This window comes from Periplaneta americana, chromosome 14 (genome assembly GCF_040183065.1).
Source record: "Periplaneta americana isolate PAMFEO1 chromosome 14, P.americana_PAMFEO1_priV1, whole genome shotgun sequence".
Lineage (NCBI taxonomy): Eukaryota > Metazoa > Arthropoda > Insecta > Blattodea > Blattidae > Periplaneta > Periplaneta americana.
The window spans coordinates 80578082-80603758 of record NC_091130.1 but is presented as its reverse complement, the minus strand read 5'-3'; the positions used below and the strand labels follow the sequence as shown (position 1 = coordinate 80603758).

Here is a 25677-nt window from a genome sequence, read left to right as displayed (position 1 = left end):
TTTTCCTTTCATATGTAATTCATTGCTTAAGCCATATTGACGGAATAAATAATCAATCATATGTTGATATATGTTATTAACACGAGGCTTAGCTGAACATTCCCAACATGAATTGTAAATTATGTATTCATGATCATCAATTTACGGGGAAACAGTTGGCGACAACGACTAAACAAAAGAACGACCATGCGATAAATTGATAGCGATAAATCTAGCTGCAAAAATTACCGCAAAGTGTGACTGTGATTGGTTGGAATTCAAAATTTCATTACACTTCATTGGTCGAAAATGGAATGACGTCATATAAATGAAACAGTCATTGAGATTTACTACAAAATACTAATAATTTTCGTAGTCTTTCATTTCCATAAAAACAAAAACATTGCTTTCATGAGTTAATCACTTGTGTGTCAACTTGGAAACATTCCGTCTAGAGTTTTTTTCTCGTGGTATTGCTTTCATACGCGTGTCCCTTTTTAAATAAATATTTTTGTATAATCGCCCATTTTGCCTTTTGGACTTTTTTGCAGTTTGGACTTTTTTGTCTGTCGGATATTTTAAATTTGTACATTTCTGCTTTTGAACTTTTTCTTTATAGTCTAAATATCATGGACAAATACGTATCTGGACTTTCCTGTATGGATCTTTTATATATTTGGAACTTTTCGTTTGGACCTTGTCTCTGGGAATGGATAAGAAGTGGTTGTGTTAACAAGAAGTGCCGAAATGAGGATACAATAAAATTAAATACTATCTATAATCTAAATGAAATGAATGGAAACAGCGTGGGAAAGGATCTGAACATTATTATTACACTGTTACCACCAACAACACTCTTCGCTATTACCAATACTAGAGATATGACATTTTATCTGTGCGCTCCGATGACGTCAGAGCGTCGGGAGGGAGAGTTGTTTCACTACAACTTGTAACAAAATTTCAGTTCAAGCTCGGACAGTTAACGTTGGTTTCGGAAGAAAAATTGAACTATTTTTAACAGAAAAGTGGGTTTTATAAATTATTATTCTTAGAGTTTCTTGCTTCAGTCTTATTTTACGTTAATATATCTTATACTTCAAATAAAAAATATGATTTTTTTATTTTAATAACTGATGCTTCCGAAAATGCGATAGAATGACAGGAGTATTTCTATGTATTGCCAGACTCTTCCAACACTGTCTTATGGATGGGCAACTCGTGCTCACAAAGTGCTAAAAAGTTGAAAGAGAGAAAGATAGACGGAGCCAGCTGCGACAGTTACAAGTTGTTTGTAGTTTCGTTGCAAAAGCAATTCATTGCCGAGGTGTGCTCTGGAGGCTCATGCAGGTGGTCATGATATCTACGCCATGATTTGAATTTCAGAATGATGCATGGTACTATAATAGTATTTTTAGACAGACTCTACCTAAGTACACATAACAAATTATATTATTTCCTAGCTTTGTAAATTAGTTTAGTACTGGAAACACAAACTGAAACAATCTTTTCAAGATACAACAAACATAGCTGCAACACTTATTTATTATTACACCATTTGTTAATATTTCTTATTATATGTCTTATTTGAAACATAGAACGCGAGACTTTACAAGTGTTTATACATTAAATAGTATTCCTCTGTTCTCAGAAAGGTAATAGTCTGTATTCGCAAACAATCACAAATTCAAGGAAGTATTTTTTGCGTGTCACGGCAGATGAAATAAAAACTTACTTCTAAGCTCTTTCTGTATATTGAGAGCTTTTACACTTCTTTCTTGTATTAAACTCTGCCTCAAACACATAGAGTATATATGGAAGTAAAGAGTAGGCTATATTTGGAAATTCTGACTTAGGCAGCATTACGAACATTTCGATTCCTGATTTCGCTGGAATCTGAGTGGCGTGCTGTTCTGTAGATTTATCAAATCAAGCTATAAACTTTCAGGATCTTCTATCGACTGTAAGCCAAAAGGATTTCAGAAAAATCTCGATTCCTTGTCAATTGTCACTGTTTCTCCAAACTTACCAGTGAATTCTGCTGTAGGTCTTGAAATAGGGTCTTATATTTGATAAGAAGATTTTCTTATCACTCTTCAAGATAGTTTATAGGGTAGGAAAGTGAAGTTGTCTATGGTACACATGATACTGCCACATTTCAAATTTATCCATAAATGCTCTTAGCTAGTCGATCATATGTCGTGCAATTCTGTAACTCGCACGCACAACGTGCTAACGATATTTGATATCGTTTCAATTTGTTGATATCCCATTTTACCTTTAGCTATTCTAAAGCAGATCTAAACAGTATTTCTTTACTAAAACCTTCACTGCGTTTATTTGAAACATAAAATGTCATGCGTAAGAAAATGTACCAGTAATAGGACATAATACAAGCTTTCCCTTTCTTCTTAATGAAAAGAATCTTTCTCTTTCGACTCATCACAAAAGGGAAATGATCTGGGGATTATATTGTTTTTCACTTAAAACGAGTCGCCACTTACTACAGACGCAAGCAAACATGAGTCTTGCAAGAAATGCGTACAAAAGCTAGTACAGAGTCCGTTCTACCCAAAGAGTTTGTAATATATAACTAGAGACATCAACGACGCTAGTGTAGCGTACAAATTTGAACCGGTGTTCGACCGCATACCTGGTTCTAATGAAGTGCATAGGTAGCAATATAAACATGGGGGCATGAGATAGTTACTCTGCCTGCCATAATAAAATTCACTTCAATTTAATTCACCAATGTAAAAAAAAAAACGCCATTAAAGGGAGTTGATGTTTTGGCGGGAATGCGAGCAGTTCATGTTTATTTGAGGAGTACGAATAAATATAAGCACACTTGAAGGGAAATAAAAAAAAATGGTGAAATACTGAGCCGCAAATAATTGTTCTAACATAGCTTACTATTGTAGGATGCCCAGGAAAGCATGCATCTCTTAATATTTGGAAAAATGTTCTAAATGCAGTTCCTCCTTTCAATGTGTTTACAGAATGTCGGAACATTTCTTGGATAAAGTTTTTCCAGAAACACATTAATCATGATTTCAATAATGTATGTCAGGGTTAGGTGCCATCATATTATAGTGGATTATAATAACAAAGTGCATAAGAAAATCCTCAGACAGTATCTGTATAAAACTGTTTTGTTTCAGAATAAATGAAATCATGTAATTTCCGTTTGGTACTTCTAGTTCATTCCTGAAAATATAGCTGATGGCCACAAATTTATTACCACCACCACAACTTGCCTTGCCATCACTATTACTAGGCCTACTAATACCAAGTACTAGGCCTACTAATACTAGCTACTACTACTAGGGCTACTAATACCAAGTACTAGGCCTACTAATACTAGCTACTACTACTAGGGCTACTAATACCAAGTACTAGGACTACTAATACTAGCTACTACTACTAGGGCTACTAATACTAGCTACTACTACTAGGGCTACTAATACCACTACTACTAGGGCTACTAATACCAAGTACTAGGCCTACTAATACTAGCTACTACTAGGGCTACTAATACCACTACTACTAGGGCTACTAATACCAAGTACTAGGCCTACTAATACTAGCTACTACTACTAGGGCTACTAATACCAAGTACTAGGACTACTAATACTAGCTACTACTACTAGGCCTACTAATACTAGCTACTACTACTAGGGCTACTAATACCACTACTACTAGGGCTACTAATACCAAGTACTAGGCCTACTAATACTAGCTACTACTAGGGCTACTAATACCACTACTACTAGGGCTACTAATACCAAGTACTAGGCCTACTAATACTAGCTACTACTACTAGGGCTACTAATACCAAGTACTAGGACTACTAATACTAGCTACTACTACTACTAGGGCTACTAATACCAAGTACTAGGCCTACTAATACTAGCTACTACTACTAGGGCTACTAATACCACTACTACTAGGGCTACTAATACCAAGTACTAGGCCTACTAATACTAGCTACTACTAGGGCTACTAATACCAAGTACTAGGCCTACTAATACCACTACTACTAGGGCTACTAATACCAAGTACTAGGCCTACTAATACTAGCTACTACTAGGGCTACTACTACCACTACTACTAGGGCTACTAATACCAAGTACTAGGCCTACTAATACTAGCTACTACTACTAGGCCTACTAATACTAGCTACTACTACTAGGGCTACTAATACCACTACTACTAGGGCTACTAATACTAGCTACTACTAGGGCTACTAATACCACTACTACTAGGGCTACTAATACCAAGTACTAGGCCTACTAATACTAGCTACTACTACTAGGGCTACTAATACCACTACTACTAGGGCTACTAATACCAAGTACTAGGCCTACTAATACTAGCTACTACTAGGGCTACTAATACCACTACTACTAGGGCTACTAATACCAAGTACTAGGCCTACTAATACTACTACTACTAGGGCTACTAATACCACTACTACTAGGGCTACTAATACCACTACTACTAGGGCTACTAATACCGCTACTACTAGGGCTACTAGTACCAAGTACTATGCCTACTAATACCACTACTACTAGGGCTACTAATACCAAGTACTAGGCCTACTAATACTAGCTACTACTAGGGCTACTAATACCACTACTACTAGGGCTACTAATACCAAGTACTAGGCCTACTAATACTAGCTACTACTAGGGCTACTAATACCAAGTACTAGGCCTACTAATACTAGCTACTACTACTAGGGCTACTAATACCACTACTACTAGGGCTACTAATACCAAGTACTAGGCCTACTAATACTAGCTACTACTAGGGCTACTAATACCACTACTACTAGGGCTACTAATACCAAGTACTAGGCCTACTAATACTACTACTACTAGGGCTACTAATACCACTACTACTAGGGCTACTAATACCACTACTACTAGGGCTACTAATACCACTACTACTAGGGCTACTAATACCAAGTACTAGGCCTACTAATACCACTACTACTAGGGCTACTAATACCAAGTACTAGGCATACTAATACTAGCTACTACTAGGGCTACTAATGCCACTACTACTAGGGCTACTAATACCAAGTACTAGGCCTACTAATACTAGCTACTACTACTAGGGCTACTAATACCAAGTACTAGGACTACTAATACTAGCTACTACTACTAGGGCTACTAATACCAAGTACTAGGCCTACTAATACTAGCTACTACTACTAGGGCTACTAATACCAAGTACTAGGCCTACTAATACTAGCTACTACTACTAGGGCTACTAATACCAAGTACTAGGCCTACTAATACTAGCTACTACTACTAGGCCTACTAATACTAGCTACTACTACTAGGGCTACTAATACCACTACTACTAGGGCTACTAATACCAAGTACTAGGCCTACTAATACTAGCTACTACTAGGGCTACTAATACCACTACTACTAGGGCTACTAATACCAAGTACTAGGCCTACTAATACTAGCTACTACTAGGGCTACTAATACCACTACTACTAGGGCTACTAATACCACTACTACTAGGGCTACTAATACCACTACTACTAGGGCTACTAATACCACTACTACTAGGGCTACTAATACCAAGTACTGGGCCTACTAATACTACTACTACTAGGGCTACTAATAGCACCACTACTAGGGCTACTAATACCAAGTACTAGGCCTACTAATACTAGCTACTACTAGGGCTACTAATACCAAGTACTAGGCCTACTAATACTAGCTACTACTAGGGCTACTATTACCTCTACCACCACCAGGCCTACTAATACCACCAATTCTAGGCCTACTATTACCACTACTACTAGGCCTACTATTATCACTACTATTAGGCCTACTATTATCACCAATACTAGGCCTACTATTACCACCAATTCTAGGCCTACTACTACTACTACTACTACTACTACTGCTACTAGGCCTACTCTTACCATTACCACTAGGCATACTAATACCACAAATACTAGGCCTACTAATACCACCAATACTAGGCCTATTAATATCACCAATACTAGGCCTACTAATACCACAAATACTAGACCTACTCTTACCATTATTAATAGGCCTACTAATACCACCAATACTAGGCCTACTCTTACCACTACTAATAGGCCTACTAATATCACAAATACTAGGCCTACTATTACCATTACTACTAGGCTCTATTATATCACTACTACTAGGCCTCTATTATATCACTACTACTAGGTCTATTAATACTACTGCATTAAATAGCCTGTACTGACAACTATACAATTAATAAATTGTTTTATGATTCAGGTTTCCAGAATTTTGATGATCTCATATTTCAGCACTAAACATTTTCTAAGCACCATATAGCTTGCTCTTCCTTTGCATGAAAGGACTAAAATATGAATTATTTTAAATTTTACAGTAGATATCTATTATTATGGCCCTAAAAATACTGGTAATACTGAAAATTCATGTCGGTATTGCCATTATTCAATATTTCATTTACTTATCCCGAGTATATATGGGTGATTGAATTAACTTTTTATAACGCCAAAGATGAATCATATAATACTTCAATAAATACAGCGCTCCTCTGCCATTCATCTTTATTTCATCACGTCCCAACCTTGGTAAAATATGTTTAAAACAATGTCTATCACCAGACTACATCAATGTAGCCCTATTGTGGTATTGTTTTCGAACTTCGCGCCGCAAACACTCCCTTTAATGGTGGATGCTAGCCGATTCAATTTGTGACATTTTCGTTGCCTGCCACTCACGGGTATGTGTCTCTAGTAAATATTACGAACTCTTTGGTTCTACCTGCACATGAGATTGTGTTCACACTTTGAGAGCACGAGTTGCCCACCCATACTTCATATCCCTCCTCTCTCGCACAACAGTTTCGAAAAGCACAGTTATATAGTGTCAAAACCTACTAGTACTACAACCGCCGTCACCACCACTACAGTACTACGCCTACTATGTAGCTATTTCTTTTATAGTTTTCACTTCTTATCTTTTTTTTTTTTTCATTGTTTCGTGTTTCATCCTGCCCTCCTTTTTCATTGTTGTTCCTTCTCCCCACTTCGTTCTTCCCATCACTTCATTTCCGGTACTGCTTCGCTCATAGTTCCTATGACATCACACAATCGCCTCCTCGCTGTCAGTCCGCGCACGCGGCTCAACACGTGTGGATGTCGGCGGACGAGCGCGGCAGTGAAAGTGACAGTTCTTCAGAGGAAGATGAGGAGGAAGAGGACAACGAGGAGCAGGGCGGCCTCCACGCCCTCCAGGTGCTACAGCAGCAAGCTGCACAAGCAGCCGTGTTGGTGGAGAACTCTCGTGAGGTGTACGTGGGGCCACGCCTCAACTACAACGGACCGGTCACTGTCAATCAGGTGCTGCACATCACTCAGGAGATCCTCAGCCCGGAGGAGCTGATGCGAAGGGCCATTGCAGCCCCTGCCGGGGACGCCGACGCAACCCGTGGTAAGAGTTTCTAACCAATGCATGGTGGTTTATGAATACAAACGTTATAGACTTTAAACTGGTTATAGACGTTTATTTCTGTATCATGAGACGGTATTTTAAGACGCTGCACTATCTGACATCTGTACGATTGGATGACCTTTTATGCCGGCTTAACATACTGGTTTCTGTATCACTAGAGGACGTCTTAAGTAGGCTCAACAAGCTGACATCACTACACGAGAGATAGATTAATAATAATAATAATAATAATAATAATAATAATAATAATAATAATAAGAATAATAATAATAATCCGTGGCGCTACAGCCCGTGAAGGGCCTAGACCGACCAGCCGGCTGCTGACCTCACGCCCACATGCAGAAGCAGAGATGGACGATCATCCAACCAGAAAGGAGGTATCGTTGGTTAGCACGATGATCCACCCCCCCAGCCGTTATAGCTGGTATTCGCAACCGGATTTCGCTACCTATCGCAGCTCCCCAAATGCATCACGATGCTGGGTGGGCACCGGTCCCATACACTGGCCGAAATTTGATGAGAAAATTTCTTCCCCCATGAGGAATCGAACCAGCGCACATTCCGTAACGCGAGTCCTAGGCGGGATGCCTTAGACCGCGACGCCACGGCGCGGGACGAGAGATAGATTAATTCAACTAAATACACTGACATCTGTATCACTACAGAATGTCTTAAATGGGCTAAACGAACTGATACCTGTATCACTAGAAGATGTCTTAAGTCAGCTGAACAAACTGATATTTGTATCATTAAGGGATATCTTAAGTACGCTAAACGAACTGACATCTGTATCACTAGAAGATATCTTCAGTGAGCTAAACAAACTGACATCTGCATCACTAGAAAATGTCTTAAGTCAGCTAGACAAACTGATATTTGTATCAATAATAGATGTCTTAATTCGGCTAAACAAACTGATATCTGTAGTACTACAGGGACACCATATTATTTTTAGAACATTTTTCTTATTAAACCTGGCTATACCTTTAGAGAACCGGAAACACCGTTCGCTACCCCCTTCCACGACTGGAGTTCGATGATACTGGCATAAAACACAAACAAATCACTTTACTAGATATAGGAGGGAAGAAAAGTACTTCAGCCATTTACGTAAACTAGGAAATGTCGCGATTTTGATTTCGATAATTTTCATCAGGTTTTTGTTTAATCAAAATGCAGTACTGTATTAAGAATAAGTGTTTTTACTCACGAACTGAGTTATCCATGCAAACGTATTCATTATGCAGTGTATATTATACCGTCTACAGAACATTAGCGTACAATTTAGAGAATGAAGTTAAATTGAAAAATAATCATAATATGCATATTTAAATACATAGTTGAAAGTGGTGGCCGTTCATTTCGATACAGGCTTCAGTTCTTTTGTGCATATTATCGCAATATAGACTATTGCATCTAATTCCAATTGCCAGTTTTGTCCTTCGTACTAGTAGTAGTAGTAGTAGTAGTAGTAGTAGTAGTAGTAGTAGTAGTAGTAGGTTTATTTTGCCTGGCAGAGTTAAGGCCATGAGGCCTTCTCTCTCACTCAACCAGGTCCCACTAGTAACTCATGTTGAAATAATTCTGTACCTACTCTATAAAAGAGTACCTTATGTACTGTAAATTCAATCTTCACTTCTGCCTGACCCGCACAGATAAAATTACTCAGACATGGTATCTACTGTCCGTCCAAGTGGTTATGCCGCAGGATCGTAGAAAGGGGGGAAATCACGTGACAGTTAGTTACTTAACGAGGTCCTTTAAGTTATTTTAAACAGTTGTATAATATTACGTAAACGTGCAATTCCTACAGAAATTAATGTTTTCAGAAAAGAGCTAAGACAGCCCAGCTTTTACAGAGGGGCGTGCAGAAGCAGGTGGGGGAAATCGGGATGCGACGTAGGCAAACGGACAGTACTTGTGCGAAAATATGATTCAATGTTGAAAGCTCTTTCGTCACTGGAAAACGCGAACATATTTCTGAAACGTACTATACTCACTAACTCAGTGCTGTTTACTATATGCGGTCCTGATACTGTCTGGAGGACAGTTGGAACTTCATTAGTAGAAGGGGTGGGAGTGAAGTACATTAAAAAACTCAGGTACAATAAAAATTGAAGTAAAAATAAAATGATGTCCCTGTAGAATATGTCTTAAGTCAGCTAAACAACTGACATCTGTATCAATATAAAATGTCTTAAATCGGCTGAACAAACTGATATTTGTATCACGAGGTGATTTCTTGAGTTGGTTGAACACACTGACGTCTGTATCACTAGGGGATGTCTTAAGTCGGCTGAACAAACTGATATCTGTATCAACATAAAATGTCTTAAATCGGTTAAACAAGCTGATATCTGTATCAATAAGGGATCTCTAAGTCGGCTAAACAAACTGACATCTCTCTCACTACAGATTGTCTTAAGTCGGTTAAACAAACTGAGATCTGTATCAATAGAAGATGCCTGAAGTCGGCTAAACAATTACAATTATAACTGTTTATTAACAAATTTAACGTTTGCAAAGTTTGTAAATTAAACTTCAGTTTATAATAATTTCCAAGTGCGAAATAAATAGGTGATGTAGGCCTACATTAAATAGGCCTACTTCCAAAGGTATAAAGTTAATGTGTTAAGAGGTTCGGCACAATGCACATCATAATATGAAAGGGGTACTCGAATTCAAATAGTTTAAGAACCGCTTCACTGAAGGATATATTATTCAGCTAAACAAATTGATATGTATTATACGCTCTCTTAAGCTAATGCACCCGTTAACATGTGTATCATGAGACGATCTTTCAAGGTGACTATATGCTGAGATTTATATCAAAAGACTGATTTGAGATACGAGTATCAAAAACTGTGGTAAGCATATCACAGTGTTTCTAACGATTGGAAAAGAAGCCTAAGAGACTAAACCAAAATAAATGTGATACAAGTATTAATTTGTCTGGAATTTGCGTAAAAAATTATATGTGACTAATGTTGATTTTTAATTTCTTGTAAGTAGTGGTAGTCGTGTTTTATTTAAAATCCCTTTCAACTGCAGAGGTATTCAGCATCGACATTCAGCCTGGCCGAGAAATTTAGACTGAAGCTCTATCAGGAACAGGGTTCTTTTAACTTCCATAAACCTACGAAATGGGATCCCATCAGCTTAACTTCCCTCCGAAAAGATGTCATGTTAAAGATTCTATTTCTCTTTTAACCCCATCCCCAAGTGGGCCGAGTCTGAACTCGCGCATCTTGTGTCTTCTGTCCAGCACGGTCACTTCTGAACCATTAAAGACGACATCTGTAAATGAATCGGTTTTTTAAGGGCGTAAGTCAGGAAAAGTAAATTTGTGGGAAACTTAAAAAAAAAGACTATGTTAGAAGAAAACTATTTGGAAATTTATAATTCTGGATATGTGGGCCGATAATCTAGGTTACAGCTGTTGGTTTCTAAAGTAATAAATACGTACTATGAGGATATTTAAGGTTTTATTGAGATTTAAAATATGAAAAAAGCCACTCCTTAAAAAAATCATTTTATAACAAATAAAATCAAATATGATACAGATATTTTCGTGTTATTCTTGAATTATTTTACTGGAGACCACACACAATCAATAAACAGAATGTATATTAATTCTGGATTTTAAAAAATAGAAAAATATCACGAATGATGAAGAGAAATCAGTATTTTCACTTGGGATGTACTGTTTTCCAGTCATCGTATCTTGAATTACTGTCTGTAGGCCAGATGAAAAGTTCTTCATAAAATGGCATATGCTCACTTGAGATGTAAGGCCTACTACTTCATGTTTCCTAAATCTTGCACTTTTTTATGTTTTATTGGCACTTTTCCTGCTGGATAGACTGGCCTTGTTGATTAAGGAACAGATTCTCGAAAGAAGTGCCATGAAGAATGCGTGGCTTACTAATTCACTGTAAATCTACGGGAAAAAAAAAAGATCACATGCGAACTCATATTTTATACAAGCGAGAGCATTTTAAGTGAACTACTTTCAAAATGAAATAAACTGTTTTAAAGTGAATGAAAAGTGTATTTAACCAACTCAAGAGTTTATTTACATTTCAGAATTTGCTTTATTTACACAATTCAATTAAGACATTCATAGTTTTTGCCCAAGGGTAGGTCTTTCACTGCAAACCCAGCATTCCCCAATCTTCCATTTTTTTCCACTTTGCTCTTCGTCTGCGCACACGATCCATGTATCTTAATGTTGTCTAACATTTGATATCTTCTTCTGCCTCGAAATTTTCTCTCGTTCATCATTCCTTTCAGTGAATCCTTCAGTAGGCAGTGTCTTCTTAACCATTTACCCAGCCAATTTATTTTTCTCTTTCTGATCAGTTTCAACATTATTCTTTCTTTACCCACTCTTCCTAGCACAGCTCATTTCTTATTTTGTTTGTCCATTTCACACGCTCCATTCTTCTCCATATCCACATTCCAAATAGGTACTTTCAGTCATTTCTCTTCAATTCGTCACAATGTCCATTTTTCTAATTCGTACAATCCATACAAAGTACTCCACTAGTCTCTTCCTTAGTTCTTTTTTTTTCAGAGATCCGCAGAAGACGCTTTTTTTTAGGTTTCTTTGCCATTTCTATCTTCCTTTTGACTTCCTGACAGCAGTTCATGTCAGTGCGTATACTTATAGTGCACCCCACATACCTGAAGCTGTCCACTTGTTCTACTGCCTCATTTAGAATTCTTTTTTTTCTTCCGATAACCATGGTCTTCGTCTTATTTGCAATAACGTATTTAAAATTTACTTCCTTCAGGTGAACTCCCCCAGCACTTCTGCAGTTGCTCGCAAAAACGTCCCATGACATGAACCTCTAACTCTTAGGCGCAATCCACACAGAGAAGACGTGGCTCGGACATGGGGCGGAGACATGATGACTTTTCGAGTCTCTCCCATGAAAGCAAATGTATCAATGCACACAGAGATGATGGGATGGGGGCACGCCACTTCGAAGTCAGCGCTTCTCCTCTTTCGAGCCACGAGTGGCCCTTCAAAGCGACACGTGGCGTCTGACTGTAAAAGAAAATTCGCGGCAATTTTGAATTTGATATTCAATTTTGTGAAGAGATGGTGTAATATGGTATTTTTATTTTTTTTTTATTTTAGTAGGTTATTTTACGACGCTTTATCAACATCTGTTATTTAGCGTCTGAATGAGATGAAGGTGATAATGCCGGTGAAATGAGTCCGGAGTCCAGCACTGAAAGTTACCCAGCATTTGCTCATATTCGGTGGAGGGAAGATCACGGAGAAAACCTCAATTAGGTAACTTGCTCCGATCGGGAATCGAACCCGGGCCACCTGGTTTTGCGGCCAGACGCGCTAACCGTTAATATGGTATAGAAACATTGGTGGGACATTACATAAAAATTCTGGAAACGGTCGGGATACATGTTCAATTCTTTCATCACAGCTTCTACTCCAAAATATCTGAGAGCTCGCTTTGAATATCTTACAACTTTGCGGAATCAACATCAGACTTTTTTTTATCTATTCCTCGTTACCGTACCTCTTTCTATTCATCCTCTTTCACCGTGTCAATTTGTTCCCTCTGGAACTCTCTACCTCGTCATGTCAGGGATTTCCGAACTGCTAATCAATTTAAATTAAGAATTAAAATTACATAATTTTACATGGAATTGATTTGTGAGTGTTAGCCGAATTTATTAAGTTATTCTGTGTATTTGCATAAATTGTCATTTAAGCCTATTATAAAGTGGCAATAGGATATAAATTGTAAATAATTATGTATCATGTTAGTCAGTATTTCATTATAGGCTACAGTATGTAAGCTCCTTAATGTGCATGATAACGATTTTATATTTAAATATTACTACGTTTTATTGTTTCAATGTATACTGTATTTCACTTCTGGTAGTGTGGAAGAGAAGGTCTCATGGCCTTAATTCTACCAGAATAAAAAAAATTAATGCATGAATAAATAAGTGCATAAACAAAGCATAAATGAATGAATGAATGAATGAATGAATGAATTAATGAATGAATGAATTAATTAATTAATAAACATGCATAAATAAATAAAACAAGCAAAAATATTTTTGGGTTATTTTACGACGCTGTATCAACATCTCAGGCTATTTAGTGTCTGAATGATATGAAGGTGATAATGCCGGTGAAATGAGACCGGGGTCCAGCACCGAAAGTTACCCAACATTTGCTTGTATTGGGTTGAGGGAAAACCCCGGAAAAAAACTCAACCATGTAACTTGCCCCGACCGGGATTCGAACCCTTTAAAATAAAATAAATTAAATAAATAAGATATGGCACACATTCTTCCTTTTTTTCAACCACTAAGGGTGCACACAATATTCTGTTTATATATATATATATATATATATATATATATATATATATATATATAAGCCAGTTGTATGAGAGCCAGGGCATCCTCATCATCTGAAGAAGACATTACGAAAGCTGTGCGACGCGCAAGTGTCGCAAGAGTTTTTGACTCTTCAGTATGCTTTGCTCACGTCATTTCCGCGTCGTGTCTCCGCCCGACGTCCGAGTCACGTCCTGTCTACGTCTTCTCTGTGTGAATTGCGCCTTAGACACCGAAATCTGCAAAACTTAAAACGAGAAGTATTATTTTTTTACACAGGCTATTTCCAGGTATTCTCAGAAAACTTGTTCCGCTGTGTTCCAGTGAATGTGCGGAGCTGTGCGGTAGAGGCAAACAAGGCCGGTGTGGAAAGTCTGCAGCAGCAACAGAATGTGTTTTCGACTCCCCGCAAGGGACCCTCTTTGATGGTGGTGGTCTTGTGGTTCCTTCTGGCACTCATTTCCATATTCAGTGTGTGCATCGCCATCGCTTTCGCAATCCAGAGGCCGCAGGTTCAAGAACCGGACAGCGCCTTTGTTTACACTAATAGCTCTGAACCAGACGAGCCGAGTAAGTGGTGACACCTGAAATCTCCATCCCGTGTCATTTCACTTGTTTGCGTTGGCATTTATTTATTAGCTTATTCGCATTTAATTTTCTTATTTGTGTTTTATTAATTTCCCTTTTATTTATTTACTGCAATTTTACGTTCAATTTATTTGTTTCTTATTTGTTTTCAAGATATTAACTTTTTCAATTGCTAAGGAAGTAAAAAAAAAAAACAACATATCGAAGGTTAAATATAACTTCATACTGATAAAAATCATGGACATTTTTTCCACATCCGTTGCGCTCATTAGAACGGCTATCAGCATGAGTGACCATCGGCTGCCGCAGACACCAGTGTTATAATCATGGTCTTTATTAAAGACAATGTGTGCAACTTTCAGCTATTTTTTATTTGTTCTGGAGGCCTCACTCGGAACCTCGCAGAGTGAGAGTGATTGTGGAGTTGGTGCAATGTTAATAATGGTGAAGGGAAATAGGAGAATACCGAGAAAAACCCCTCACGACCGTCTTATCCAGTAATATTTCTTCATAATCCAGACGAGGTTCGAATCCGGGTCGCCAGAATGGAAGGCAGAAAGGTTAACCATTCAGCCACGAGCGAGACGCCATTCTTATTGCAATGAATCTAGGCTATGTTACGTTTGAAGTACCAATTGTGATAGTCGACAGTACGTTAATTGACTAGCCACTTAACCAGTCAGTTATTTATACTCTATGTTTTAGGCGGTCAGTCATTTAGCCAGTCAGTAATTCGTTCACTCTTTTCGCGAAACAATTTGCCATTATTTCATCAGTTAATTACTCACCTAGTTCCTCAGTCAATCAGTTCGTTCATCAGTAAGTCACTGAGTTCTTTTGTCAGTAAGTCATTCATTATTCATTCAATAACTTCGTTAATTTTTTTATTGGGTTATTTTACGACGCTGTATCAACATCTAGGTTATTTAGCGAGTGAATGAAATGAAGGTGATAATGCCGGTGAAATGAGTCCGGGGTCCAACACCGAAAGTTACCCAGCAATTGCTCATATTGGGTTGAGGGAAACCCCGGAAAAAACCTCAGCCAGATAACTTGCTCCGACCGGGATTCGAACCCGGGCCACCTGGTTTCGCAGCCAGACGCGCTGACCGTTACTCCACAGGTGTGGACCACTTCGTTAATAACCCATTCCTTATTCATTATTTCATCAGTTAATTACTCACCTAGTTCCTCAGTCAATCAGTTCGTCCATCAGTAAGTCACTGAGTTCTTTATTCAGTAAGTAAGTCATTCATTATTCATTCAATCAGTTCGTTAATAACCCATTCCTTATTCATTATTTCATCAGTTAATTACTCACCTAGTTCCTCAGTCAATCAGTTCGTCCATCAGTAAGTCACTGAGTTCTTTAGTCAGTAATTCATTCATTATTCATCCAATCAGTTCGTTAATAACCCATTCCTTATTCATTATTTCATCAGTTAATTACTCACCCAGTTCCTCACTCAATCAGTTCGTCCATCAGTAAGTCACTAAGTACTTTAGTCAGTAAGTCATTCATTATTCATTCAATCACTTCGTTAATAACCCATTCCTTATTCATTATTCCATTCCTTATTCATTATTTCATCAGTTAATTCCTCACCTAGTTCCTCAGTCAATCAGTTCGTCCATCAGTAAGTCATTGAGTTCTTTAGTCAGTAATTCATTCATTATTCATTCAATCAGTTTGTTAATAACCCATTCCTTATTCATTATTTCATCAGATACTTACTGACTTAGTTCCTCAGTCAATCAGTTCGACCATCAGTAAGTCACTGAGTTCTTTAGTCATTAAGTCATTCATTATTCATTCAATCAGTTTGTTAATAACCAATTCCTTATTCATTATTTCATCAGTTACTTATTCACTTAGTTCCTCAGTCAATCAGTTCGACCATGAGTAAGTCACTGAGTTCTTTAGTCACTAAGTCATTCATTATTCATTCAATCAGTTTGTTAATAACCAATTCCTTATTCATTATTTCATCAGTTACTTATTCACTTAGTTCCTCAGTCAATCAGTTCGACCATGAGTAAGTCACTGAGTTCTTTAGTCACTAAGTCATTCATTATTCATTCAATCAGTTTGTTAATAAACCATTCCTTATTCATTATTTCATCAGTTAATTACCCACCTTGTTCCTCAGTCAATTTGTTCGACCATCAGTAAGTCACTGAGTTCTTTAGTCAGTAAGTCATTGATTATTCATTCAATCACTTCGTTAATAACCCATTCCTTATTCATTATTCCATTTCTTATTCATTATTTCATCAATTACTTACTCACTTAGTTCCTCAGTCAATCAGTTCGATCATCAGTAAGTCACTGAGTTCTTTAGTAAGTAAGTCATTCATTATTCATTCAATCAGTTCGTTAATAACCCATTCCATATTCATTATTTCATCGGTTAATTACTCACCTTGTTCCTCAGTCAATCAGTTCGACCATCAGTAAGTCACTGAGTTCTTTAGTCAGTAAGTCATTCATTATTCATTCAATCAGTTCGTTAATAACCCATTCCTTATTCATTATTTCATCAGTTAATTACTCACCTAATTCCTAAGTCAATCACTTCGTCCATCAGTAAGTCACTGAGTTCTTTAGTCAGTAATTCATTCATTATTCATTCTATCACTTCGTTAATAACCCATTCCTTATTCATTATTTCATCAGTTAATTACTCACCTAGTTCCTCAGTCAATCAGTTCGACCATCAGGAAGTCACTGAGCTCTTTTGTCTGTAGGTCATTCATTATTCATTCAATCAGTTCGTTAATAACCCATTCCTTATTCATTATTCACCTAGTACCTCAATCAATCAGTTCGTCCATCCGTAAGTCACTGAGTTCTTTAGTGAGTAAGTCATTCATTATTCATTCAAACAGTTTGTTAATAAACCATTCCTTATTCATTATTTCATCAGTTAATTACTCACCTAGTTCCTCAGTCAATCAGTTCGACCATCAGTAAGTCACTGAGTTCTTTAGTCAGTAAGTCATCAATTATTCATTCCATCACTTCGTTAATAACCCATTCCTTATTCATTATTTCATCAGTTAATTAATCGCGTAGTTCCTCAGTCAATCAGTTCGACCATCAGTAAGTCACTGAGCTCTTTAGTGAGTAAGCCATTCATTATTAATTCAATCAGTTTGTTAATAACCCATTCTTTATTCATTATTTTATCAGTTAATTACTCACCTAATTCCTCAGTCAATCAGTTCGACCATCAGTAAGTCACTGAGTTCTTTAGTCAGTAAGTCATTCATTATTCATTCAATCAGTTCGTTAATAACCCATTCCTTATTCATTATTTCATCAGTTAATTACTCATCTTGTTCCTCAGTGAATCAGTTCGACCATCCGTAAGTCATTGAGTTCTTTAGTCACTAAGTCATTCATTATTCATTCAATCAGTTTGTTAATAACCCATTCCTTATTCATTATTTCATCAGCTAATTACTCACCTAGTTCCTCAGTCAATCAGTTCGTCCATCGGTAGGTCACTGAGTTCTTTATTCAGTAAGTAAGTCATTCATTTTTCATTCAATCAGTTTGTTAATAACCCATTCCTTATTCATTATTTCATCAGATACTTACTCACTTAGTTCCTCAGTCAATCAGTTCGACCATCAGTAAGTCACTGAGTTCTTTAGTCAGTAAGCCATTCATTATTCATTCAATCACTTCGTTAATAACCCATTCCTTATTCATTATTTCATCAGTTAATTACTCACCTAGTTCCTCAGTCAATTATTCGTCCATCAGTAAGTCACTGAGTTCTTTAGTCACTAAGTCATTCATTATTTATGCAATCAGTTCGTTAATAACCCATTCCTTATTCATTATTTCATCAGTTAATTACTCACCTAGTTCCTCAGTCAATCATTCGTCCATCAGTAAGTCACTGAGTTCTTTAGTCAGTAAGTCATTCATTATTCATTCAAACATTTTGTTAATAAACCATTGCTTTTGCAGTAAGCCTCATTCTATCAGTGAGCCATTCATTTCGTCAGTGAGATATTTATTTTGTCAATGAGTTATTAATTTCGAAAGTAGTCATTTATTACATCAGTGAGCCATTCATTTCGTCAGATAGTCATTCATTTCGATGCATGTAGTCACTTTATCATTCATTTCCTCAGTGAATCATCATGGCTTCAGTGGGCCACAGTTTTTGATAAAGAGCATTCATTTCGCCAGTCATTCATTTTCTCTGTAAGCAGCTCACTTCGTCAATAAGTCATTTATTTCGTCAGTAAATCACTTATTTCGCCATTCTAGCATTAATTTCTATACTGAGTCACTCATTTCCTCAGTAGGTTACTCATTCTTCAGTGAGTCATTCATCTCGTCAGTTAATCATCATCAATAAGTCGTTCAATTGTTGAGCCAGTCATGCATTTCGTCGGTGGGTCTCTCATTTTGTCAGCAAGCTACTCATTTCGTCGGTCATTGATTCATTTCGTAAGAGAATCCTTTATTTGGTTGAATAGCCTACTCATTTCATCTGTGAGACAGTGACTCATTTTGTCAGTAAGTCGGTCAGTCAATGCCTCAGTGAATTACATATGTCATCAGTAAGTCATTATTTTCTTTAGTGAACCACTGATTTTCTCAGTCTTTCATTTCGTCAGTGAGCCACTGATTTTGTCAGTTAGTCATTTATTTTTTTTTTCAGTGAGGCACTGATTTCATTAATAAGTCATTAATTTCTTAAGTGAGTCACAACCACTGACTATGTCAGTCATTATTTCGTTAGTCAATCACTTGTTTTTGTTAGTTAATCATTAATTTATTCAGTGTGCCACTGAGTTTGTCAGTTAGTCATTTATTTTTTCAGTGAAGCACTAATTTCAATAACAAGTCATTAATTTCTTAAGTGAGTCACAACCACTGACTATGTCAGTCATTATTTCGTTAGTCAATCACTTGTTTTTGTTAGTTAATCATTAATTTATTCAGTGTGCCACTGAGTTTGTCAGTTAGTCATTTATTTTTTCAGTGAAGCACTAATTTCAATAACAAGTCATTAATTTCTTAAGTGAGCCATAGTCACTGACTATGTCAGTCATTAATTTCGTTAGTCAATCACTTGTTTTTGTTAGTTAATCATTATTTCTTCAGGGAGCCACTGATTTTGTTAATAAGTCATTCATTTCTTCAGTGAGTCATTGATTTTGTTAATAAGTCATTCATTTCTTTAGTGAGTCATTGATTTTGTTAATAAGTCATTCGTTTCTTCATTGAGTCATTGATTTTGTCAGTTATTCATTTCGCCAATGAGCCATCAATTTTGTCAGTTAAGTCATTCATTTCCTTAGTGATCCACTGATTTTGTTAATAAGTCATTCATTTCTTCATTGAGTCACTATTTTGTCAGTTAATCGTTCATACCTTCAGTGAGTCACTGATTCTGTTAATAAGTCATTGATTTTTTCAGTGAGCCACTGATTTTATTAGTTAGTTATTCATTTCGTAAATAAGCCACTGATTTTGTCAGTTAATCATTCATTTCTTCAGTCAGCAACTCATTTCGTCAACCAGTGATAAGTAACTCATCACCCTCGCAATTAGTTAATTAGATGCTTAACCAGTTTGTCAGTCTATTGCTGTTCCAGTTGATTACCGATCAATCAGAATTCAGCGATCATTAATCAGTTCGTCAGCCATTCGACAAATCACAAAGCTCGTCAGACAGGCAGTCACTCTGGCAGTTAATACCAGTCAGCCAACACACACAATTGGCTCTTTGTAAAATGAACTTCGTCTCTGTATAATAGTCACTTAATTTTCAGCCATCTATTTAAATGCTCTGTGTATTATATTGGACATTATGTCTCCTAAATCCTTATATTATGATGGATAACAATCTTCCTGTTGTACAATATTTCCTCGTAACTTCAGACAATGTTATCTAAAACATCTTCATTTTGCATCCTGTAAAACATAACATCACAATAATAACAGAACAGTACTTCCCTTTTGTCTCTTGTCATGCTTTGCATCATGATGATCCGAAGTTGTGCTTGGTCGTGGGTTGGATACCCACTTGGACTGACTACCTGATTGGTTTTTTCCGAAGTTTTCCCACAATTGTAAGGCGAGTGTCAGGTAATCACATGACGAAGCTCGGCCTCATCTCGCCAAATACCATCTCGCTATCACCAATTCAATCGACGCCTTAGCGGTTGATAAAGTGTCGTTAAATAATCCATTAAAAATCTATACGGTTTCATTAGAAGTCGCATCAAAATTCTGTACACTGTCGTTTACTTGTATGATTATTATTATTATTATTATTATTATTATTATTATTATTATTATTATTTTATTATTATTAATATCAATATCAATAACAGTTCACCAGTAACCGAACAACGCATAATGAGATAATATTATGCCCAAAGATACTTAAGTATTTATGATTCCATTCTGCATGAGTTTATAATTCTATTCGTGTTTGATAATCTATTGAAAGAAGTCAACTGATTTCCAGACACACTGTGTATATTATGATTAATCTACCTACATCTATTTTGTTCGCAGTGCCAAATCGTACCATACTTCCCGGAGGCCACTACATCTTCTCTAAATTAGATTGGAGGGGCGCTGAGGCACTCAGCAAGCGCCCTCTGCTTCACCCCATCCGTATCGTCATCATATCCCACACCGAAACACCTAAATGCTTAAATTTTCAAGACTGTTGCGAGAGAATGAGGTCGATTCAGGCCTATCAAATGGGTAGATCCGGAATAAAAGGAACGGAATACGTGGACATTGGATACAATTTTGTGATCGGAGGTGATGAGAATGTGTACGAGGGAAGAGGGTGGGACGTAGCCACTTTCCATGCGAAGTCTGAAGAGACGCTTGGCATCTCTTTCATAGGAGATTACAGAGAGAGAGACTTCTTGACAGATGGGCAAATAGAAGCAGCACAACAACTTTTAGCTCTTGGAGTAAACATGGGCAAACTTTCACCTTCTTATGTTCTGATAGCACACAACCAGTCATTCGCAACAGATAGCCCAGGAAAAAATATAATAAAAGTTATCCAAAAGTGGCCCAATTGGTCACCTTACTTGATAATAAGATAAAGAAAAATCTTGAGGATGATATTTGATCATTATTGCTCTCAAATATCATCCTCGCAAGTCTTGTTTGAGGTTTCCTAACAGAAAATAGTTTGGTGGAGCCAAATCTGGTAAATATGATGGACGAGACAATATTTAAAATCCAGTCTGTTTAAGGATGACATCTTTGCTCATCTTTTCTCACCTCTCCTCACATTAATTATTTCTCAGTTAACTTAGAAGATTAGATTAATATTCAGCATTGATGGTGAAACCATGTTCCAGGAAACCAATGACGATCATTTTCCTCCAACAAAACAATTGAAGCCATAAATTTCTCAGATGATCTCTTTCCTCGTAACTTCCTTGGGGTAGGAGAAATGTGATGCTTACGGTGCTTTGATTCATCTTTTACTTCAGGGTCGAAATTTGAATCCACGTTTCTTTCATTGCAACATACCTCCCCAAAAAATATTGTTTCAGCTCTTTGAAAATATTGAGCACTCTGAAGACAACGCTATTCACTGTTTCTGATAAGCATTTAATGCTTTAAGAACAAACAGAATAATACATGGTGGAAGGTGTTCAATGACAGTAACTTCACAGAGGAAATCCTAAAAATCAAAGGTACAGAATTTTCCTTTGCCAGTTTGGTTATTTCTTTTACGAGTATTTGGTGAGAAATCGACTTTGTAGAAAAACTGCAACATCGCAGTAAATAATTCAGTAGCACTTGTAACGGCATGTGTGTGAATGTTTTATTTCTTTGTAAATCCGACAGGATGCGTATTCAGCAACTTAATTTTCCGATATGACGAATTGATAGATTGTTTGATTCTACGCGCAAGAGCGATTTTGGCGTTGTCGCGTACCTAAATGGTAGGTTAGAGAGGGTAGTCGTTGATCCGAGCTCGAAACAGGCGCATGCGGTTGGGATTGAGATCAACCCCTCTCCATCATCAGCCATCGAAGGTACTACGTATTGTAGATCGAAAATTTATTCAGAGTATTGGGTGTACTTTAACCACGGTAAACTTTGGGGCAACATTGCTTTGAGGAGTTAACTAAACTTGAATTCTATGTTATTAATTATTAGTGTTGTGAGATTTAAACGATTAATCGATCAATTTCTGTTGTAAGATTAATCGATAAAAATATTTAATCGAATAATCGAGTCGATTAAAATTAATCGGTTGTAATTGATATTAATTATTATTTTATTAATACAAACTGCATACTAAAAATTCCGACAATATTTCTCTCTCAGAAATTGCTTACTTAAAGGCACAATTAGTACTGTTATTTTATAACTGTAAACTAGGTAGCGTAGGGAAAATCTTTGCACAAACATCACATATTCATTATATGAGGTCTCGCCACCCTCTTCAGAAACACTTCAGAAAGAGATGGAGATATGAAGACAGTGACCTAGTCTACCTCTATTGAAAGTTGAAACACAATGCGAAACCCTTATTAAGTTTTATGGTTTTCCAAGAAAACTTCCACCGTGTTGTCAGCTCATCTTCCTAGCATATGAAATACACACTTTTCTGGGATTCGTCCCCCTCATCCCTTATAAAATAGCCATGTCTACACTGTGTGCAAGTGAGAGCGTAACTACCTTCTTCTCTTTCTAAAATCTGGGCCAGTCTTTTATTTCGACCGCTATACTTTTGTAGTTGCAGTTTCTGTACTGAGTTTGTACAATATATGAAGGTTGTGTATTTAGTTTGATAAAGAAAAAAAAATAGTTTCCTGTGGTTTGTGGAAAGTGTAAACTCCATTATGTCATATGAGAATTTGAGAGGTAAACTCGGTGAAACGTTTGGATTTAAAGTGAACGATCGTGGAGAAGTGCTTGACAGAAAAAAAGTTTTTTCGTGTTTAGTGATGCAGGAAACATTGTTACTAAACTTAGAGCGGCACTTAATTCGAAGCATGTGATTGAACTCACATGTTTAAAATCATGGATGAAGCAGTTTTAACTAGGTGAGTCTTCATACTTTTTGTTATTTACGTTTATCTAAAAAATTCCCGAAGAAATTGACACAATAAATTATAAGCCTCATAATAAATATGTTAGTAAGTAATTAAAATAGATGTTTTGTAATATAACGATACAATATATACAGATATATAACATTTAATACTTATGCTTATCACCAAACATAAGTTAAATTTAACAATAATCGTGTACTACAGTATATTAAAACATTTTTTCAACTCAATCAAAATTCGACTAATCGGTTACATTCAAATATTTTGATCGATCAACAATACTATTAATTATACATTGCTGTGTGACAAGATTTAGCTCTGATAAATGCATTATCGGAAAATTGTAAGTGCTTTGGAGTGATAAATTACCTTGGTTTGTGTTTGGTATGATGTTAATTATAGTCTGGAGGAGGAGGTTAATATGTATCAAGGGATCACTAAGAATTTTTTTAATTTAAAAGTACTATGCTGAAATGTGAATACAGATTATATTGAGAATTTACTATGATGCTAGATATGTTTTCTTCAATTATATATTTATGTAACTGATTTCAAATCATATTGAAGGAGTATGAGTTGTACTACTGTTAATTGTGATATTCAGTCTTTCCGTTCTTTGATATGAACGAGGATATGTAAAATTAATTGTTATCAGATTCAACTTGAATTACAGTGTTGAGAGTTCTCCTATTATTGGAATATATTTAAAATATATAGCATGTATTCAGTTTTTATTATTTTGGGACTAGTTCTCTTCTCTATTAACCCGATAGACAATGCATCTAACTTGTTTCCTTGGCAATATTGGTACGCTCGTTTCACACTTGCACCTTTTTCTGCAGCAGTGAAAAGAAATGTAAGCAAATAATGCCTGATGCACGCTCCGCTCTGTAAAACACTCTATGACCTCCGTCCTTAGTATGAAGAATGCGTCTTCATTTCGGTAACAACATAGCCAAACGCCCATTACTTAAAGTGATTTATTATTCATTAAAGTATTAAAATACTCTTAAACAGTATATATGGCAGAAATATTAAGCAGAATAGTTTTTTGGAACTGACGACTCTAATGTAAAAACTTTTATAATTCCGATGTTAGTTTGTTCAGCATTACCACGTTCAAATGCTACCGTAAAGCGCATTGTTTCACTCATTAATGCAATGTGGAAAGACGAAAGAAACAAACTCACTATTGAAACTGTAAATGCCTTACACTAATAATGGTAAAGACCAATTTTAGTACAGTTAACGTGTGTTGAATTTTTCAATGTAGCCTAATGTTGAAAGAGCCCAAACTTCTTGGACAAATACATAGTGCGTGCAAATATAATATTCACTGTGAATTTACTTCAGCAGAAAAAAATGACTGTGCACCTACTTCAGCAGAACGTTCAACATAATATTTGTATGTAAAAAAAAAGTGAGTAAAAATTACTGTGCTGTGATGAAAATAAAATACAAGTGGTTCAGTAGTAGGCACTTCAGTTTAATACTTTAATAATTAATCTTTAATTAGTTAATGGTGTTGACATTTTTTTCCCTTTTTTGTGTGTCCCGTTTTTTTTTACAAAATGCCCCATGTTATTAGCGAGGTATTTTTCAAATGTCCCGGTTTTCAAATAAAATAAAATGGGAAACCTATACTACAGATTCATCTTACTTCTTGCTTTCAAAGTTTCTTTCACTTCATTGCTCCATGTTTCATCCTAGCCTGCTGTCCTTTCCTTCCCCTCTCCCTTCTTCGCTTCACCTCCGGTCCCATGCTACTATACCCATCCTATGACATCACCCACTCTCTCGCCTCCTCGCTGTCAGTTCGCGCACGCGGCTCAACACGTGTGGATGTCGGAGCACGAGCGCGGCAGTGAAAGTGACAGTTCTTCAGAGGAAGATGAGGAGGAGGAGGACAACGAGGAGCAGGGCGGCCTCCACGCCCTCCAGGCGCTACAGCAGCAGGCAGCACAAGCAGCCGTGTTGGTGGAGAACTCTCGTGAGGTGTACGTGGGGCCACGCCTCAACTACAACGGACCGGTCACTGTCAATCAGGTGCTGCACATCACTCAGGAGACCCTCAGCCCGGAGGAGCTGATGCGAAGGGCCATTGCAGCCCCTGCCGGGGACGCCGACGCAACCCGTGGTAAGAGTT

General features: G+C 36.9%; 2 protein-coding genes and 1 long non-coding RNA gene across 3 annotated transcripts in view; 2 read left to right on the top strand and 1 right to left on the bottom strand.

Moving 5' to 3' along the window:
* The window catches only part of LOC138713506 (uncharacterized), a 334865-nt gene that overhangs the window by 42381 nt on the left and 266807 nt on the right, over positions 1-25677 (bottom strand). The gene's annotated exons all lie outside the window — the stretch shown is intronic.
* Positions 7108-25190, top strand: LOC138713502 (peptidoglycan-recognition protein LA-like). Its single transcript, XM_069845668.1, has 3 exons — positions 7108-7460; positions 14190-14435; positions 21007-25190. The coding sequence occupies exons 1-3, from the start codon at positions 7166-7168 to the stop codon at positions 21555-21557; spliced, it is 1092 nt and encodes a 363-aa protein (XP_069701769.1). The 5' UTR covers positions 7108-7165; the 3' UTR covers positions 21558-25190.
* Positions 25176-25677, top strand: part of LOC138713501 (uncharacterized) — a 61340-nt gene continuing 60838 nt past the window's right edge. Inside the window, exon 1 of the mRNA XM_069845667.1 lies at positions 25176-25668. Within this exon, the coding sequence (XP_069701768.1) occupies positions 25311-25668 (358 nt within the window). The 5' untranslated portion in view covers positions 25176-25310. The remainder of the gene's footprint in view (positions 25669-25677) is intronic.

Bases quoted from the DNA above. Each gene is read 5' to 3' on its own strand.
- LOC138713502 (XM_069845668.1), top strand. From the start codon at position 7,166: ATGTCGGCGGACGAGCGCGGCAGTGAAAGTGACAGTTCTTCAGAGGAA. The intron at 7,461-14,189 runs GTAAGAGTTTCT...GCTGTGTTCCAG, and splicing joins GGACGCCGACGCAACCCGTG to TGAATGTGCGGAGCTGTGCG. The intron at 14,436-21,006 runs GTAAGTGGTGAC...TTTTGTTCGCAG, and splicing joins CTCTGAACCAGACGAGCCGA to TGCCAAATCGTACCATACTT.